Source organism: Polyodon spathula, chromosome 18 (genome assembly GCF_017654505.1).
Source record: "Polyodon spathula isolate WHYD16114869_AA chromosome 18, ASM1765450v1, whole genome shotgun sequence".
Classification (NCBI taxonomy): Eukaryota; Metazoa; Chordata; class Actinopteri; order Acipenseriformes; family Polyodontidae; genus Polyodon; species Polyodon spathula.
Window position 1 is genome coordinate 967,541 of NC_054551.1, and position 20,155 is coordinate 987,695.

The 20,155-nt window shown below is 44.0% G+C and overlaps 1 protein-coding gene across 2 annotated transcripts; it reads right to left on the reverse strand.

The window, feature by feature from the left end:
* Window positions 1-776: 776 nt before the first annotated feature.
* On the reverse strand, window positions 777-18,377 carry LOC121330888 (histone acetyltransferase KAT6B-like). 2 transcript variants are annotated; one of them, XM_041277805.1, is made up of 8 exons: window positions 18,274-18,377; window positions 8,703-10,535; window positions 7,416-7,514; window positions 7,147-7,242; window positions 6,194-6,229; window positions 4,589-4,705; window positions 4,033-4,266; window positions 777-3,628 (listed from the first exon to the last, which is right to left on the reverse strand). In XM_041277805.1, the coding sequence occupies exons 1-8, from the start codon at window positions 18,329-18,331 to the stop codon at window positions 2,817-2,819; spliced, it is 3,285 nt and encodes a 1,094-aa protein (XP_041133739.1). In that variant the 5' UTR covers window positions 18,332-18,377; the 3' UTR covers window positions 777-2,816. The 2 variants fall into 2 exon arrangements, with proteins under 2 accessions (XP_041133739.1, XP_041133740.1); XM_041277806.1 differs by lacking the exon at window positions 6,194-6,229.
* Between the last annotated feature and the right edge of the window lie 1,778 nt (window positions 18,378-20,155).

A 20,155-nucleotide genomic window follows, 5' to 3' on the forward strand; every position in this document is an offset into this window, starting at 1 on the left:
ACAGAGCAAAGCTTTAGTGCTCATATTTTCAGATTGCGTTGTGTTTGAACTCTGAAATAGAGCTCTTTCATCCATGAAAGAGTGGGCTTGCTGTCATTGAAAAACCATTAAAACTAAAAGCTGACTCTGAACTATAAAATGTAACTTGGAAGTGAAGCACATTTAATGCTTGTGCTTGTTTACAGACTGCAGTGCAGTGTGTGTCTAAGCCTAAAATGACAATTACAGTAAGGCTTTCCCTGTGAAGAAAATAGCTGATTATCATTAGAAATTACATGAATAAAAAGCATGCCGCTGTCTGTTTACAAGCCAGGCAGATAAGGCTGATGTAAATTGCCTTGCCATTATATTGTAAACAAAACATCCTTATATGTAATAAACAGTGTATGCATTTCATTAACAACACTGTCACTCCAGTAACCCCAGTGCTAGAGGCATCTTCTAAAAGAATGATGACTGCCATCTTCTGGACACATTATGTTTTTTCTTTCTTCCTTTCAAGCACAGGTTACTCAGTTAATACTTTGTAATACTTTCGGATAGTCACTCCTTGGTCATATCATCTCTTGCACCCAGTGACGTCATTTGACACCAAAGACACTGCTGATGACCTCGGAAGTGCAAGTGTCAATGAACGTCAAGCAGGCCGAGAGCTTTGTAATCAAGGAGGGTCTCAGATGTCATTTGATAAGATGAGTTTTAAAAAGAAAGATGAATACCTTGCCTTTAGCCTAGCACTGCCTGTAGAACAGAAATGAGGAGACAGGAGGCACGGGTCCATTGAAAAAGCATGTCCTTTTATTAAAACTCTTTCTGAGCTAAACAGTAAGTGGCTAGGGTTTTCCCAGATGCACACACACAAGTCTGCAGCACAGCTTACATCTAAAACAGGTCCGCCTCTAGGCTTTTTATCATCCAGCAGCCGCGCCCGAGAAATTAAAACATTTGCACCAGATACCCAGAGCCTCAGAAAGGTGAGGATCCCAAGATCCCAAAACTGCCCAGTGTTCAGAAGCACCAAGGTTTAGACAACAGCTCACACCAACATCAAAGAAACAGGGAAAGAAAGAAAGAAAGAAAGAAAGAAAGAAAGAACAAAAGAAAGAAAGAACGATCTCTCTATGGAAACGGTTTTATGTGTGTGTGGGGGGGGGGAAACAGGGGGATTGTCTAAAAGAGACAAAGGGAAAGTAGAAAGGGCCATGAACGTCAGAAGGAAGGAAGAAAGAAAATGAGGAATGCAAAAGAAAGAAATCAAGAAAGAAGATTTGTGGACTGCTAACAGAAAAAAGCACGGATGGGAGGTGAGGAGAAAAGAAATAGAGAAGAATAAATAAGGAAGGGAGAGGGAGGGGAGGTAAAGACAAAGCAAACAAAGAAATGAAGAAGAGAGGGAGGAAAGGAAAAAAACAGAAAGAAGAGGAAGACAAATGGCAAGAAGCAGTTTCTCTCCAGAAGAAAGAAAACTAAAACCTGCGGAATACACACAGCAGGAAGCTCACGAGAGTGCGGAAAGCAGCAAGGAGACTGCTCTGAGATTACAGGACTGTAAACCAGTAGCTGTGTGATCCGGGACAGCTCTACGCTCACCTGACAACCTTCAGTCATTTAACAAGCTTTCCCTTTTTTAAATGAATTACATTTACAAACGGCGCTCCCCTTTTCCTTTATACACATACCAACCTGCGCTCCTGTTTCTGCCTATCCCCTCCCAAACCTTCTCCTCTCCTCCACCACACACTGTCCACATGGCCCAGGGAATCTTCAAACATGAAAACCCGCATTAAATGCATCAGCCACTGGTCCTGCAGAGGAATCTCTTCTATCAGTTACCTGGGATTCTACAGATTCCCCAGGCCTCATCGGTGTAAAAAGGCAGCAATAGCACCACCTGGTCTGTAGGAATGAAACATGCTCTTACATTTTTGTATATATATATATATATATATATATATATATATATATATATATATATATATATATATATATATATATATATATATTTTATATGCAAGATTGAACAGTGGTCAGTTTGTGTTTCACCCTGGATACATCTTGATTTAAATTGCATTCTAATGCAAGACAACAAGCAAGACCTTCTGAGTGCTTGCTGTTCCCAAAGCAGAACTACCGAAAGAGATCCTAAACAAAAGAGATGCACGGAGGGGTCTGTCCCGAATACAACATCAACTACTGCCGAGTCTATATAAAAAGAGGTACAGATACACGTGGCAGTAGACAGCTTACTAAACCTGGATAAGATTCAACGACAACCCTTGTCACATGATGAGCACTTGGTGAGCACTGGCCTTTTTCTTTAGTTGCAGATGAAGCCTTGAATATGAATGAGGGTGGAATGGGATTGAAACTGTAACCCGCCCTTTCACCCCTGAATTTACAAGGACACCCCAGATATATCTACTGATGCTTTTGCAAATAGTTACAGCTCTAGCATACTGACACGCATACACGACCACAATCTGTGCACCTGAAAAAATTACAGAACAAAAAGGCTGGTATTGACTGAAAGTCTTTGTTTTCTTATTTTCTGTTTTTCAATTTTTATTGTTATTTTTTTCCCCCCACAATTTTCATGTCGATGCCAGTCCTGCGCTGCACGTACTGTACAAGGAGAGAGGAGGGAGTCGTTTATTTATTTATTTATTTTCTACTTTGTTTTTTTTTAAAGATTTTCACGGCCACAGCATTTCCTATGATTTTTTTGTGAACTGAAAAGCTAGGTTTCCGCCCTCCTCCTCTCCTCCTGCTCCTCGTCCTCGTCCTCCTCTCCTTCTCCTCTCCTCCTCTCCCTCTCTTCAATGCTTTTTGTAGCGGTTCTTGGGCTTCTCTCCGCAGCCGGTGGCTTCGCAGGACGATAGAGATGGGTTCCTATCTGAAGCGATACTCCCCAAGAGGCCTGGGAGCTCGTGGGTGATGGCCCTCTCGATCTTCTCCAGCAGGCAGCCTCCCATGTAGGAGCACTGCGCGGACAGCAGCTTGAAGTTGCTGATGGAGTTGATCCCGAAGAAGTCGCGGTAGGCGTCGCGGTTGGGCAAGTCGAACTTGCTGACGTTGGTCTTGGCCAGGATGGACTTGAAGATGTAGAACTTGTCCGGGTCGTCCAGGATCTCCTGGAAGACCAGCTCGGGGTCGCTGAAGAAGGTCATCTTATCGCGGTAGGTCTGGAGGTAGCGGTCCACCAGCAGGGCGTGAATGCGCACTCGGATGCCGTGCTGCCGGATGAAAGCGATCTTGTTCTCAAGCCGGTTCTCGATCACCTGGTTCAGGTCCTCCAGCAGAGAGATCTCTTCCTTCTTGAAGAGTTCCCGGTTGGTGTCGGCCGCGTAGTCCAGGGGCCAGAAGGAGCTGACGTAGACGCGGGGAGGCTCGGTCACATTAATGAGTGGGGCCAGGCTCCAGAAGAGGGCGCCGTAGACTCTCATCAGGTCCTGAGTGACCAGGCTGTCTGCTTTGTTCAGGATGATGCGGATCTGCGACTCTCGCCCCTTGAGCTGTCGGAAAAGCGTTTCCAGCTCCAGACCCACGTCAAGCTTGGTGGGGTCGAAGACCACAAAGATCAGGTCAGCGCGATCGATGAACCACTGGCACACATCGTTGAAGGGGTAGCCTTTTGAAAAAGAAAAAGAGAGAGAGTTGAGACTAATGATGCTTCTGGGATGCAAGAAAGTTCAGTCGTGGCAATCCCAAAAACCACAAGAAAGCAGATCCTGGGTACCAACCTCAGCTCAGCCACTTGCTGTTAGAACTTCGTTTGACTCCCCAGTTCTTTCTTTCTCTCTGTGTGTTTTAATTAATTAAGGTTAATTAAAGGTTCATTAAGGTTAATGTGAGCTTGGGCTCTTCCGCTGTGTCTCTGTATTCCTCTCAGTTGCATTTCCGATCCACTCCCCCCTCCCTTCCCCACTTTCAATTCCTTCCTCCCTTATTCCTTCTATCTCTTCTCTATAAACCTCCCCTCCAAACTATCTCATGTCCCTCTTCATCTGATCATCTCTCTTGACTGCTGCTTACCTCTCTCTTGTTGCTTGCGGTTCTCAATGATGCCGGGCGTGTCCACAAAAGTGACCCTCTCCAGCATCTTGTGTGGCATCTCAATGCCAACCAGCTTCTCTAGGAAGTTCTGTCCGAACTTTTCCAAGGGGGAGAAGGAGCGGGAACTGTCGGCTGCCATGACGATGCCCTCGATGGAGCGAATCTTCTCACCATGCATGATCACTGTGAACTCGGAAGTCGTGGGCTCAGCCCCTGCCAAGCGCGCACACACATACACACACACACACACACACAAACACTGCGTCAGAAACACGGATGCATAATGTGTCAAGGTAGGGGTTATCAGTGTAAAGGTATAGGTTACCTATGTAAAGGTAGTGGTTATCAGTGTAAACTTAAAGGGTTACCTGTGTAAAGGTAGAGGTTATCAGTCTAAATTAAGGGTTACCTGTGTAAAGGTAGTGGTTATCAGTGTAAAGTTAAGAGTTACCTGTGTCAAGGTAGGGGTTATCAGTGTAATGTTAAGGGTTACCTGTGTCAAGGTAGGGGTTATCAGTGTAAAGTTAAGGGTTACCTGTGTACAGCTGGTAAGGAGTGTCATGCAGCCCCAGGAGGTAGTTTATCATTGAGGACTTGCCAACGCTCCATGGTCCCAGAAACAGCACCATAGGTTTGGAGGTGATCTCCCCATCTGGAAGAGAAGAAGAGAGAGAAGACTGACTTCTAGTGTAGCACTGGGGAAGGAGAGCTGTTGTGCAGAAAAGCGTAACAGTTAGGGGGGGTTAATTAGACATGTATAAAGCCACCTGTACGCTTTTACACAAATTACCCCCCAATATCTACCACCACTGCCTGTTTCAATAGTGATTGGCAGCACCAAGTAAGTTCCAAAGCAAGGCCTTGCACAGTCTAGTTTGGTACAGCGTAGACCAATGACCTTCCTACAATGGAAATGCCCTCATATCATTGTCTATACGGTACATTGTATGTCTTACTTTCACAATATCTCAGTTTCCTCTTCAGTTCCCAGTACATTCTAAATATGTGGGTAAATGGATATCTCTATACTGTGACGTTACAATTGCGGGTAGCACGACCCGGTTCTCTTTCTGTGTGTTTTAAATAAACTGTTCTGCAGCAAACAATCATCCTGGTGTTGTTTTAGATATAATGAGCAGTATAGCTTGGATGGTTCTCAGTCTCATGGCAATAATCTATCCAAGCGACTTCACTTTCTGGTGGGAATATCCACTCATGCACCTGTGATTACTGATTTGAAAGCCTGCTCCCTAACCCTAATCTTATAGACTTCTTGTAGATGTTCTGATGTTGAAAAGGCACAAGTCGTTCCTGAATGATCCTGTGGTAGTGCAGCCAGGGGCATCCAACAGTACAAGACCCCAAAAGCGTGCCATGCAGTGTAGCACAAAGCTGGCAACTGTGCCCTTACAAAAAGAACAGTATGGACATAACGCCCCCCCCCCCCCCCCCCCCCCCACCAGTCATCAAGCATCAAGCAGAAAAGTGCCAGACAGCATTGTTTGTTTTTTTATAGCAATAAAAAAAAAAAAAAACAGATTTCATTTCCCAGACCTCTGAAATACTTTATAATAAAACTGGAAAATGAGTGGATTATAATGACAGGGTTCTGAAATCCGGGGATCAGCTTCTCGTGGTAAAAACGGAATAGTCAATCCTAATAGGAGGATTACTAAGGATATCCCACTCATAGAAGGCTGCATAGCCCACTACATGGCTTGTGAGTATTCAGTACAGCTTTCCAGCAAGTCTCAGCCAGCTGGAAGCAGCAATGCAGAGGCAGGTACATTTCTCAAACAGGGTCTCTTTCCTGATACTCAGATTGATAGCCACTCCAGGCCCGGTCCTGCATGCTTTCACCCTTTCACCATCCTCACAGCAAGTACCCCAGCAACCGTGTACAGACACTGCAAGTGGCCCTGGTACTCTGGGCAGCTTTGTTATAATAGGACAGAATGTACCCTACACCTAGTATAGGCAACCGTGTAATATTTTATGCTTAATTCAGCATTCAAATTTGGGACAGCGAGATGTCTGATTGGTAGTGCAGTGGGACTGTGCCGAATAGTTCAGGATGTTCAAACGGTGAAAGGGTTAAAATCCCAGGCAGTGGCATGCAAGGGGGCTCTGGGGTACCCACCTGTCGCTGAGGCACCTAACGTTCGTCCAGGGTAGGCTGTTAGCAGGGAAAGAGATGAAAGAACAGCACAGGGGTAAGAGAAGACATAGAGAGAGAGATAGAGAGAGGGGAGGAGGGAGAGGGAGCAACAGAAAGGGGGGGGAGAGGGGAGGAGGGAGAGGGAGCAGGAGAGAGGGGGAGAGAGAGTGGTGCTGGGAAAAGAGATGAGAGACGATAGAAAGCCACTTCTTCCATTTGACAATGAAAGCGAAGGAGAAGCACAATGACCCACAGTGCCGTGGTTATTTAGAGACCCATCAAAAGTTTCACAATTAATTCTGACTGGAAAAAACAGTTGAGATATACTGTAATAAAAAAAGAGGTTGCTTGATTCTTTGGATGTTGTTTGGACGGTGATGGACTCTCTCTGGTACCGGAAGCACAAGATCGTCACATGACCACTTGCAAAAAAACTACAAGTTGCCCTCCCTCATTTTTTTGGAACAGAAAACCGGAAAGTGTGAATTGCATTTGAAAATAACAGAGTAGAGGCTTTGAGCAGCACTTGCTTTGCCCACAGAGACCAGAGGTAGGGTGGAGGGAAGATATTGTTGGTAGATAGACCTTTGATCATGTACACACATTTCCAGTGTGTGCTGGTCCCATGCTAGGTCCAGTTTCAATGCAGGGATTACATAAGGGCATCATGGACTGTGCTAGTGAATGCATTGCAGTCCTGCACTGCCACCAGTGCAGTAATACATCAAAATCCTTCCATATACATACAGTAAACACACCAACCTAATCCGAAACCTTAACCACAATTTTACTCAGAACCATCAACCATAAAGTCCTTATCGGATTGCTTCCCTAACTGTTAAAACACTCTTGAGTTTTGATTTTAGAAACACAATAATGCAGTCGTCAGCTCAGCTCCAAAATACATGCCTGAAGCTCGTTTGGGAAAGGCTTACCTGAGATCTCGTGCTGCCTCAGCTCGTTGTACCTGTAGGCCTGCTCCATAGGTTTGATAGCCGAGTGGTAGATCTTTCGTAGACGCTGGAGTGCGGCTGCAAGACAATTTTCATCATATTTATTTTGACCATATCAGTAACAATTATATGCAAAAATCCCCATTCCCATTGCAACATATGTTTTTTTTTTTCTTCGCTAAGGAAAATAGTTTGTAACCTTAGCTTTTGAATTGGCAACTAAGAAAATGTAACTGATGCAGGAGACTTACCCGAGTAATCATCTGACTTGGTGTCCTCTTTCAGCCTGAGTGTCTCTTCAATGTGAGACCTGTCTCTAAGGAGAGAGGCCAACAATTCATCCTCATCTTCTGAAGAGAAAAAAACAAAAGAAACAGCTGGATAAAGATGGTGGCACTTTGACAAACATCTTACTGTCAGGGAAATCTGAGTGAGCAAAAAAACACCTTGACATGAAAAATGTCTTGGATACTGTAACCATTCATTTTAGTACCTGCATTTTGTCTGGGGGGGGGGGGGGTTTGGCAAACCATAATATGTTTCCACCTCCCCATATTCAAATGGGATTTTTCTAATGCAAAGATAAGAATTCCATCTGAACCATTTAAACATAAATCATAAAATGAGTCACTTAAAATTGGTTAGGTGTAAAAATAATACAAAAGAATTCTAACAATAGCGGCCGCTGGCTGTAGGTTCTAACAGGGACATCACATATTCTAGATAAAGAAGTAACTCGGAACTAAATACTGTTAGCAGACACCAGTGGTATTACTGAGAGACTGTGGCTGCTGATTTAACTTACTCACAGGTCCTGCAACTTGTTCTGAAATTCACTTGCTGCATAAAGCGTTTGAGATGCTTGTCATTAGCACACAACAGCTGCCCCAAAAACTGGTTTATTTATGAAGTGAGTGTAACTGGAGGAGGAACGAACCCAAGTCCCTCTGCCACAATACGTCAGCAACAGAAATTTAAATGTGCACATATAATTCCATGCCCTGAATATCTGAAACGAATAATAGAATCGCACAGTGTTGTTCAGATCGATTCACAGCATAATTTTCAATATTTCCCAATTCTACCACCAGACCAATTACAGACACTGGTAAAAACGAAGCCTGTAAGCCTACATGACTGATTTCATACCATGCGTATGGGGTTGTGTAGGGAAACTGCTGACTTGCTGTGGGTGACATTTCCTAGCAATTGTCCCCAAGATGCTGAACTCAATACTGTCTTGATTTGGTTGCTTGAACTTTGCACATACTGTAGAGAAAACTGCTTGAAAATGTTAAAAGTCACTCAACTTGCATTCACGATTATTTACTGTGTGGAACTGCCGAATAAGTGACTTGCCCAAACCCATGCAGTCTGTAGAAGCATGAGCTAGGATTTCAATCCAGGCTACACTAACTTCCACAGATGCTTGCTTTCTGACATTGCTGTAGACTTGCTAGTTTTGTCTCACAATCAGAAAAGGACAGGCTCTATTTAGTGGCTACACCTTTCTGTTACAATATATAAACTGTCCACACCTCTTGTTACCCTTGACTTGGGTATTTTAGATTTTTTTCTCTGTGTTGCTGAATGGTCCTCAGACACGATGGCATCTCCAGGTTCTGGTTTGACATCAGCATCTTGAGGGCCCTCCCCGCTGCCTTTCTCTCCCTCCTCGTGTTTTTCCTCAGCAGATTCTTCTGTCTCTGGTTGATCAGAGGTTGAGGTTTCACTGTCTTCTGGATCTGTCTTTCCCACTGATCCCTGACCTCCTTCCTGACCCAGCTCATCAGATTCTTTCTCCTCCTGAGATCTTGTGGCATCTTCTTCTGTTTCAATGCTTTCTGCACTAGATGTTTCACTGTTAGCTTCCTCCTCTTCTTCTTCAAGACTGACATCTTGCAAATCAGACATTTCTTTATCATCAGGACTTTCAGTTTGATCAGACAAATCTTTACTGTCTCTTTCATCAGCTGCCTCAGGATTGTCCTCCTCAGACTCTTGAGATCCGTCTTCTCCCTCCTTCTCCTCTTCCACAGAATCACTTTTGTCTTCTGGAGCAAAATCTTGCCATTCTTCCTCCCTTTCTTTCTCAACCACTTGTCCTTCCTCAGCCTCCTCCTGAGTCTCTACGTCTTCTGCAGGTTCCAGATTCTCTTCACTCTCATCATCTTCTTGGCTGGTGTCACCCTTAGAATCAGAGGCATCATTTTTTGTCTCTGTCTCCTGGAGTTCCACCTGGTCTGAAGCAGCCTGCTGAGAGGAATCCTGCACATTATCCTCATCTTGCTCTCCTGTCGATTCTTGGTTGTCTTCTGGTGTTTTTCCCAAGTGTACATGATCATGGGTGCTCCTGTCAGCATCAGGATCATCACCTAATGGGTCTTCTGCTTCATCTGAAGCTTGACCGACTTCACCTTGTTTTTCATCTTCTCCTTCTGACTCAGTCTCATCTTCCCGGTTTAGAACTTCACGCTCATTGCTTTGCTCCTCAGACTCAAGGGAGGCATCAACGGTGTTATCCCCTTCGCCCTCTACAAGATTCTCTCCAACTTCCATTACCTCTGCAGTTGAATACGCCTCGCCTACATCAGGCTTTTCTTCTTCAGATTCACGACTATCTGTGTCTTCTTCTGAGGCATCCTTTTCTTCTTCCTCTGACGTGGACTCTCTTCCAGCCTCCTCTCCATTTTCTTCTACTGATGCACTCTGTTCATGAGACTCTAAGTCTGCATCTTCTCCTGTGGATGTAGTTGATTCTTCACCCTTTTCTTCTTCATCTTCTTCTGCTTCTGGTGTTTCCTGATCTGCAGCCTCTACATTATTCCCCGAGGAATTTGATTCTTCAACTATTTCTTCGTCCGGCATCTTTGGTTCTTCTTCTTCTTCTTCTTCTTCTTCTTCTTCTTCTTCTTCTTCTTCTTCTTCTTCTTCTTCTTCTTCTTCTTCTTCTTCTTCTTCTTCAGAGGTGTTCTTCTCTGCATTCTCTTCCTCATCCTGCTCCTCCGAGGCATTTGATTCTTCATCCTGCAAGTCTTCCTCCTCCTCTTCTGAAGGGTTCTGTTCTGCAGCCTCTGTGCTGTCTTGTTCTGAGGCATTATGCTCTCCATCCTCTGCACCGTTCAGCTCTTCGTTCTTCTCGTTCTCTTCCCCATATTCCCCTTCCAGGGCTGATACCATGTCAGGTTTCGGGACTATGTCCTCCTCAGCTTGTGTACTTTCTATAGTTTTTTTGATGCCGTTGAAAGGGGGGGTGTTGTCTCCGTTGCACATACACGTAAGGAGGTCGCCCCCATTGTGCTGTAATTGCAGTCGGACCAGTGGCTCATCGTAGCTCTCTGGGTGGCTTCCGACCTCTTCAGATGCTGGTTCTAAATGATCAGAAAGGTTTCAATCAGATCCTTGTGTTCCACTCAAAGAGAGAGAGCGAGCTTAAAAACAGTCATTAAAAACAAAACAAGAAACTTTTTTTTTTCAGGAAAGAGGTTGTTGATGAAATCTTTTTACATTCTCCTGCTCAAACCAAAGTGTATATATGTGTGTGTGGTTGTGTGTGTGTGTGTGTGTATATATATATATATATATATATATATATATATATATATATATATATATATATACATTGCGTTATTTAAATTTGAATGCTATCAACATTGTGGTTTAAGGCTTTATCATCAAGAGACAAATATATCTTTCTAACACATTTTTTGAATAGATCAATATGGATTGATAGATACATAGAAGAATATACATTCCTTAAGTCACAGTATAACACAATCTTGTCCAGAACAACTTGTTCATTATTCAGCATGCAAACTTTATTCCAGTGATATACCATGTGGGCAGGGAGAGGGGGTCCAGTTTCCAAAGCTGTCAGACTATCACGTTTCACAGGCACAGCCCGAACCCACCCTCCCCAGAAACAATATGGTGCAGTCCACATTCGACAGCAGTTTTACCAGATATAAACAGAGGAACCTTGGTGGGGTAAAGATATTAATGTAAAATAAAAAAATTAAACTGTCACAAAATGCAGCATATATTTGTTTTCTTTGAACTAAACATCATATAGTTAATAGGCACTGGTGAGCCAGTCCCCTTGAGCACCAACTCAAATAAAGTCTTATTCCATAAAAAGACAAGTTCAAATATGACCGTAGCCATGCCTAAGCATGAGCAACCATGCCATGCCTCCAGTCCAGGGTGAATCACCAGTTTTAAAAATCAAAGTACAGTACAAAGGGCAGTGTTTTATGAATGAGTCACCATGGTTTTACAACAGTACAGAGGACTAGCGACTTGGGGTCTCCCGGTTACTCTATCCAGGGCTCCAGGCCAGCTCAGGGACTACAAGAGGAATAGGAGACAGCTGGTCTAATTATAATCATTACAGGTCTTAACAGCCTGTTACAATTGACCTTGACAACCTAGGAACATGCAACTGTGTATCTGCTGTATACAGCTTTGCATAGGTCAGGTTGCACGCTGCATTATAGCTCACACTATATATAATCCTGACAGCTGTGGAACTCGGCCAGTTCACACCTCTGTCCCTTTACCATTGCGGGCCCTGGCTGAAAAAGGTGTGACTGGTGGAAACCACAGAGGCTGTACACATTCCACACAGCCTGCAGCACAGTTATGAAATCATGTGCTTCTTTTATGAAATAGTACTCAAAATGGGGGGGGGGGGGGTTGAACACAGCTTCTCTCTTCGGGGTACATAAACTCTAGCTGCTGAGTCGCTAAAGGAAATGTCATGCCTGCGTTTACGCCTCTGGCAATTACACCTAGAACTCTGCTGAGAGTGTGTTGAAGGGCAACGGATCAGAATTCAGAACGTTTGACACTTCATTACCAACGGCATTCGACGTCAACAATTACCGTTGACTAGCCAGCAGCTGATTACTTTATAATATACCCGGTGATGGGCAAATTGTAACAACAGCCCAAAACACATCATCCAAAACCAACAAGAATTACATTAATATCCAGTTTGATATACCTTAATGGATAATACGAATTTGAAAAAAAGAAATTGTTTTTTTTTGTAATTCAAAACTTTCTTTTCCCTTGTAGTAAGGTTGATTTTTATAATATGTTTGTTCTGTGAGAATGTGAACTCAGTGGTTTTAAATAACAGAAGGTTCAAATCAAACACATACTGTATCACCTACTCAGAGAGGAAATGTCGAGTCATTGTCTACAGCCTCTCGAGATATAGTCCGACTACACCACCATTATGTAGAGGTGAGAGATCTTTCAAAACTTGCAAGTTTCTTAATTCAAATCTCAGGTCAGTTGGGGTGTCCTGTTGAAATTGAAGGTGTTGCACGTTTCCATTTGCCCTGATTATTTTGTGACTGATGAAAGGTTGCTCTATTGGCAGTTCCTGAAACAGCCGTCCTCTTACCACTTACTGCAATCGCAGTGTGAAGCTGCTTCTCTGGGATGTGGTGAGACTCAGAGGGGAGTGCAGTCCACAAAACCAGCCCATCAGCAGGCAGGGTCTTGAGGGTTATGTAAAGCGCACCCTGCTAGGGACTATGCTGAAGCCCCTGCACATTCAAGAACGTATCAATGACATCCACTAAACATTTCATGTACGAATTATGTTGCTTAGTCTTTATGCAATCACAGAGAAAAGTGAACACAACCAATAGGTAAAACACAAGAGGACAAACGTTTAGAGCTTTTATCAGTGTAATGGGCAAATTGGAGCCTCAGTTTCAGTTTGCAATGGTGTCCTTCAGCAATTCAATGCAAACACATGGACTCCTCTCATACAATCAACTATCAGCATTGTTCTCATCATCACATGCCAAGCTAAATACAATAAGTGCTTAAGAGCTGAGGCATGATATTCACAGGATTGATTGACCTATAGATGTCTTCACTTTTTTAAAGTGTCTTTTATGTCACCACTAGACCACACTGCCTCTTTCCCACTAGATCACATTGTGTCACTCTCAGTCACTCAGCTCTAACCACTACACAACACTGCCTTCCTCAGTCACTCAGCTCTAACCACTACACCACACTGCCTTCCTCAGTCTCTCAGCTATAACCACTACACCACATTGCCTCCCTCAGTCTCTCAGCTATAACCACTACATCACACTGCCTCCCTCAGTCTCTCAGCTATAACCACTACATCACACTGCCTCCCTCAGTCTCTCAGCTATAACCACTACATCACACTGCCTCCCTCAGTCTCTCAGCTATAACCACTACATCACACTGCCTCCCTCAGTCTCTCAGCTCTAACCTCTAGACCACACTGTGTCACTTCCAGTCTCTCAGCTCTAATCTCTCGACCACACTGCCTCCACCAGACCACAGTCCCCAGTTCTAATACTGGACCACACAGAAGTCTATTCCGGGTCAGCTCCTTTCGGCTCCTCGGAGCCACCAGCATGCGGGGGGAAGAGGGGACAGACAACAGCAGGTGTCCAAGATGTGGGACTTTGTTACTATGATAGACGGAAATAAACTCACAATGGGTCCGAGGGGGATGGAAAAGAAGAATTCCTCTCCTATTTAAAGACACTGCATTAGTCGTCCTGGTGTCTGAATGCCCGGCCGCCATTCACTCCATAAATAGTGAATATCTCCTGTTCTACTTTTTCCTTATTTTCTGTTAGCTGGAAAACTGTCAGAGAAACTGGCTAAACAGCACATTTGTAGGAACGCTGTAAACTATTGTCTTTGTTATGTTGTAAAATAGATTTTATTTGCATATTATTTTTTTTGTCGTTGCACTAATGTGAAGGATCTACAAAACAAGTCTTAAAGTGAGAGATTAGTAAGGATGACATACACAGAACACTGCGGTTTCGCTTTGCAGCTTTTGTAGAGCATTCTGCATGCAACCTCTGCAGTCTCTGAGAAGTGATCCAGATTCAAAGGGGTATACCCGATATTGATTAGGGATCTCCTAAATAGAGAGCCGTCCCAGATTCAGGTGACTATCCCACACCCAACTTGCCAAAGTCTGTATCTGACTTCAGATAGGAATATACAGAATGCTGAAATGCAGAATCTACGGTACACTAAACTGTAGTTTTTTGGGTTCACAGGGTCTCATGGTTTGGCAGTAGCGCAGAACAGATTACAAATTAAATTGATCAGAAAACCTAAGATGTAGGCAGTTAATACTTGTTTGCTCGGGGGCACTTAAGATTAATTAATACAAATATCTGAATCCAATATTTACTCAGATGGGGACCAAAGGCTGCAACACACATCATGCAAATTTACAGAAACACTGGCAACATTACAGCAATGTGCATACACTGTATATAGACTGAGGTAATAAACGTTCTACATTCCTTAAAAAAAACATTATGCATCCTTGCAGTAATCTTCCACAAGGACTGAGCAGCATTGAGTCCTCAGTGCTTACACACCACCTAAGAGGGAGGTCCCCCAGGAAGGGTGAGGCACACAGTAGCTAGCTGCCTGTGCTAAATAGGGGGCTCCGCCAGGCAAGGTCTTTTCAATGCCCATCAGTCACCGGGAAAACCCTTGACAGGTGGTGAGAGGTTAAGGTTCAAATCAAACTAAGAAAAATTAACATGGGGATATACGTAGCATGCCACAGCCTGAGACAGCACTCATCAACTTCCAACACTGAAAATTCGGAAAAACCGCTACTGGGCTGACCCGGCAAAAACAGGAGAGCTCTCCGGGTGGTCAGGGCAGCTAGGAGAGAGGGCACTGGCAGCTCCTGGCTGGACCTCTGGGGTCTCAGGGGTTGAGCATGTCTACCATGGGACCTGTCACAAAAGTTTAACTTTTTAAAGATTGCTTTGACAAAAAAAAAAGCAAAATACTAGAAAAGTTGATAGGTATCTCTGAAACTTTTAGGAACTACCATATAGTAATTTCTAGGTTCACATGCATGTATCGCTGGAATGTTCATCTGCCTGGAGAATGCCTTGGGAGGTGGCTGCAGACCTTCTGTCTGAATGTAAGGGACCATATAAAGTTACAAAGAGCAGTTTGGCCCACCCAGAATCCAGCCTACTAGTATAGCTCAGAGGAAGGTATACAATATATAGTACAGTATGAGGAGCTCTGTGCACATCAGCTGCAAGCTTCACCCTCCTGTCTTGGCAGGAGGAATGGGTCCCACATGATTTTAAAACATTACTTGGAAACGCTTTGTAACAATCGTGGTCACTGTTGACTGCTGATCGGTTAATGAGAAGCGTTATTGAAGTAAAGCTTTCAGGATTTAAATAAGTCCAGCAGACCAGATATAAAGGCTATTCCCAAAAGCTTTACTTTACTGTATCTGCCCTACAACAGTGCCAATGATTATTGCAAAACACCACAGTATTGGGGGGATTCTACTGCAAAGAATGGAGCGAGCAGAATTCCACAGTTCTGATTCTAGAACCATGTGGAGGCTCTTTTAATTCTTTCCCTGTACTGATTCAGGCAGTTCCGATCCTATCCTTGTTCAAACGTTCTCAGGAGTGTCTGAAGTCGAAGCTGGGAGCTTGTGCTGATCAGTCCACTCACTCCTGGGCAGTCTGAGATTTCAGAAAGAATGATGGATGGGTGTGTGGGGCTGTAATGGAGAATACCAGTCTGTAACCACAAGACGCCCACAATTAAAACCAGCCATTTCAAGAAGAGTGGAAGCTGCAAACACTACAAAATGAAAAATGATACCTGGCCATCGCCGTGTGGTTGACTATAAAGACATCCTGTTATTTAAAAACACTGCAGAGGCGTTATCATTTTCCCAACAGTAAATCCATTCAACACATGTCAAGATTGCAGTAATATTTCTATAGCAGAATTCCCTTTTTCCAACATGGAGCAACCTGCAACCAATTGATGATGAAACCATAGTGGCAGCTATCCCAAAGGAACCCAATGCCTAGAGCTATTGCTATAAAGCACTGGTGTTATTATTTCCTAGAGAAACGGTACATCTCTGAAACTTTTATTTTATTCACACATGTGCCTAATATCAACGAAGAACCCCAGTATAAGCTCTTATACTGTGAGAGGCTGTGTATCTCTACCAGCCTAACCTGCGCCTTTCACAGCCTCACACAGCCTCACAGCCTAACACAGCCTCTCACAGCCTGACACAGCCTCACACAGCGTCTCACAGCCTCTCACAGCCTCACACAGCCTCACACAGCCTCACAGCCTAACACAGCCTCTCACAGCCTCACACAACCTCTCACAGCCTCACAGCCTCACACAGCCTCACACAGCCTCACAGCCTTTCACAGCCTCACACAGCCTCACACAGCCTCACAGCCTCACAGCCTCACACAGCCTCACACAGCCTCACAGCCTAACACAGCCTCTCACAGCCTCACACAGCGTCTCACAGCCTCACACAGCCTCACAGCCTCACACAGCCTCACACAGCGTCTCACAGCCTCACACAGCTTCACACAGCCTCTCACAGCCTCACACAGCTTCTCACAGCCTCTCACAGTCTCACACAGCCTCACACAGCCTCACAGCCTCACAGCCTCACACAGCCTCACACAGCCTCACAGCCTCACAGCCTCACACAGCCTCTCACAGCCTCACATAGTCTCTCACAGCCTCTCAGCATCACACAGCCTCTTAGTGCAAAGTGGCAGCGTTTGTGTTTGGATTGCTTGGAAGCCCTCAGGGACAGCAGTCTCTGATCAGATAAGGCTCAGCACTTCTCTGGCTATAAGATAGTGGATAGCCTTAAAAGGGCAACTGCTGGGAATAAATTGTGATTGTGACAGTGCAGGGAGACAGCAGCTGTGGTGAGCTCCGGGTGGTGAGGGGCGGGGTACGCACTCTGACAGGGGTCGGTGTCCAGTTACACTGAGCTCTCCAAACCTAGTCACCTGACTGAAGCCAGAATACAGAGAGAGAGCATTAGAGGGAGAGAGAGAGAGAGAGAGAGAGAGAGAGAGAGAGAGAGAGAGAGAGAGAGAGAGAGAGAGAGAGAGAGCAGGAATCATCCCAAGGACGAACAAGGGTAACCACCAACCCTCCATTCACAAGCAATGCAGAAGAGACCAATAACCAATCAATGAGACAACAGATACTGTACTCTCAAATATATATATATATATATATATATATATATATATATATATATATAATGTGTGTTCAATACATATCGAATAAGCTGACTGGTAACATGTATTTGATCATGACTGCTGCTCTATTTGTGAACGTGCTGTTTTGTAATGATGCTTTGCTGTTTGTGAACTATTGTGAACTGCTTGGACTCTTTATTACTGTTATACGTAAATGGATTGTAACTGTCAATCCGTCTGAAACTGTTGGCTTCACAATATCTGCAATCACGATACATCCCATTAGTTGACTGCCAGTTCCTAGTCAGTTATTTGGTGCTAGCCCTGCCCGTATTGGAATAATACAAATACAATATTTAGGTCCAGCTTCATAAGACGTTACCAAATTCCACCCCATGTCTATTATTAAAGGTTCCTGATGGGATTCAGAACAGCTGACCTTTATACATCATTCCAGAGGAGGTGAGACAGTACTCATGACAGGTATCTATATCTATATATATATATATATATATATATATATATATATATATATATATATATATATTAAAAGCACAGAGATACAAAACTGGTACGAAAAAGTTTCTAAAATATTTCAAAGTTCCCTGTAGTTTCTTTTTTTCTGACTGCAGTGATTTGTGTTTGCCAGTTCTAAATGTAACTGCAGTGTTACAATCCTTATTGTCATTGTTATTATAACTATTACTGTTGCAAATTACTCTTTTAAACATTCTTCTGGAAGATTGGAATTCCACACCACTTTCATTTTTAAAAGAAGCATTCATTTTGAACTCTTGCTGGTCTTTATTTAAAAAAAAAAATCGACAGCAGCAGCCACCAGTCGCAGATTACTGGAAACATGCTCAAAGTCAATTCCTCTGCATGTCTTTCTTTCTCTGCAGAGAGCTAGCCCGTATTTAGTGGCATGCCCTTACCAGCACTGGAATAGGAGCCATCACGTTCTGTTTGTAGCAGGCTCTTCCTGTGCTTACAAACAAACAAACAAACAAACAAATGGCTGCAGGCAGTGAGGAGTGAAATTGTCCCTTACCTGCTGTCCCCAGGACCAGCACAGCGAGGAAGCAGCAGAACGAGACTAGACCCTTCATGTTGGCTGCCAGGAGAACTCTGCCGCTCACAGCAGCTATATATACACCAGGGGGAAAGGTGGAAGGGTAAGGCAGGGGGAGGGAGGAGAGGAGGGCAGGACACAAGCCACAGAGCCACAGGAAACAGCCTGGCTCTGCTGAAGACAAACCCTGAGTTTGCAGGAGGCCTTCTGCTTTACAAAATCAACCAGTGGGTATGTATAATAAAGTATGAGAGCATCAGTGTGGTATTCTGTGGTAAAAGCACATTAAAGCATGGTAGAACTAACCTGTTCCTATGATGCAAAGATTCTCTTTTTAATTGGCACACTCTTCAATGGGTGACCAAGCAAACAGCAGAATCTGTTCAATGTTGTTGGAGTGTAATACACCCAGTGAAAGCAGTGACACACAGGCAAGCATTGTAAAGACCAGCAAGGTATGGTAAAGCATATCAAAAGACATGGCAAAGCAGGTGAAACGATGCTAAATGGATAGCATTAGATCCACTGTTGATTTAAGTGTTCTTCTGGTCTTGGCTGGTGTGTTAGAAATGTTTGAAATGTTTAAAGAAATGTTTAATGGATCAATACTGAGCGTGTTTTTGTGCTTGTATGGCTTTCATGTAACCTCTGATTTATTGTAAAGAGGAACTATGAAACTTATTTGAGAAAGTGTGCTAAGGCTTCGGAATGTCCTGGAATGTCTCGGAATGTCCCAGTCGGACCGCAACCAAAAATCCCCTTGAGGCAGCTGAGACAGAGTTCCGCTATTCAGGCTTATAAAAATTGTGTGCTGAAACTGCTCGGTATCAGACTCTTTGCAGACAGCTTTTGCATTCTGTGTGTCTGATCCTTTCTCGAGAAAGTGCTTTGGGTGAATAAAACTCTTAAAAGACATTTCGAGTAGTAGTTCATTGATTTTCAAATTTCCACCACACAAGGGCGCCTATAAGCAGGTGAGGTCACTTACAGAATATAGAATGGAGATTTCTGTTCATATAGAAGTACATTTGTGATTGGTGAAGCTGTTCAACTGTATGAGTCACTGTCCACTTCCCCCCATTAAACCTGCCCACGAAACAAAAACAAAGGTCTTAGAATTTGGTTATTACACTCTGCACAGGAATCAAAAAACTAATATTAGAGTCAAATTGCTCATTTATAATGGCCTTGTTAGTTTAAAGTGCTTATAGTGCAGGTTCGATTTTATACAGTCATCTCAGCTCCTTAAGGAAAGTTAACAGTGAGTGCCGAGCGCTTGAAGCTGAAGGATGCAGCATCGGGGAGAGTGGTCACCGCAGGGCTGATGGCATTTGATCGGCCAGCTGCCAAACGCAGTAAAAATAATTAAATAACATGACAACACATCATAAATCATTGATCACTCTCCTGTTCTGATAACCGCAGTTACAGTGCTGTAAACACTCTGCAGCTGTGCAAACTCATCCATTTCAGCACAGGTTTTGTGTAAGGTGTTAGTTGCTGAAATGAAGACGACTCTTTTGTCTGAACATTACCAAGCTGCATGACTGGAAATATAAATCCCTGTTGTAATACATCCTGTACGTTGTAGGATCCTATGACTTAAAGACTGCTGTGTCCTTGTGTCTGTTTTTGTGTCCCGGGAAGGCATCTTGGGACAGTCTGGTGAGCCCCAGGACAGCTGGCAACGCTACAGCCGAGAGCAGCCAACAGGGTCAGCACACGTCCACTGCCAGAGCATTAGCTCAGGATCAGATCGCGCCCCTTCGACCTCAACCCCCTCCGCAAAACATCACGCTGTGTCAGCTCAGCATGCTCCCCTTCAGCCAGGGGGCTCCCAGACAGCACCACCCCCTGCTGG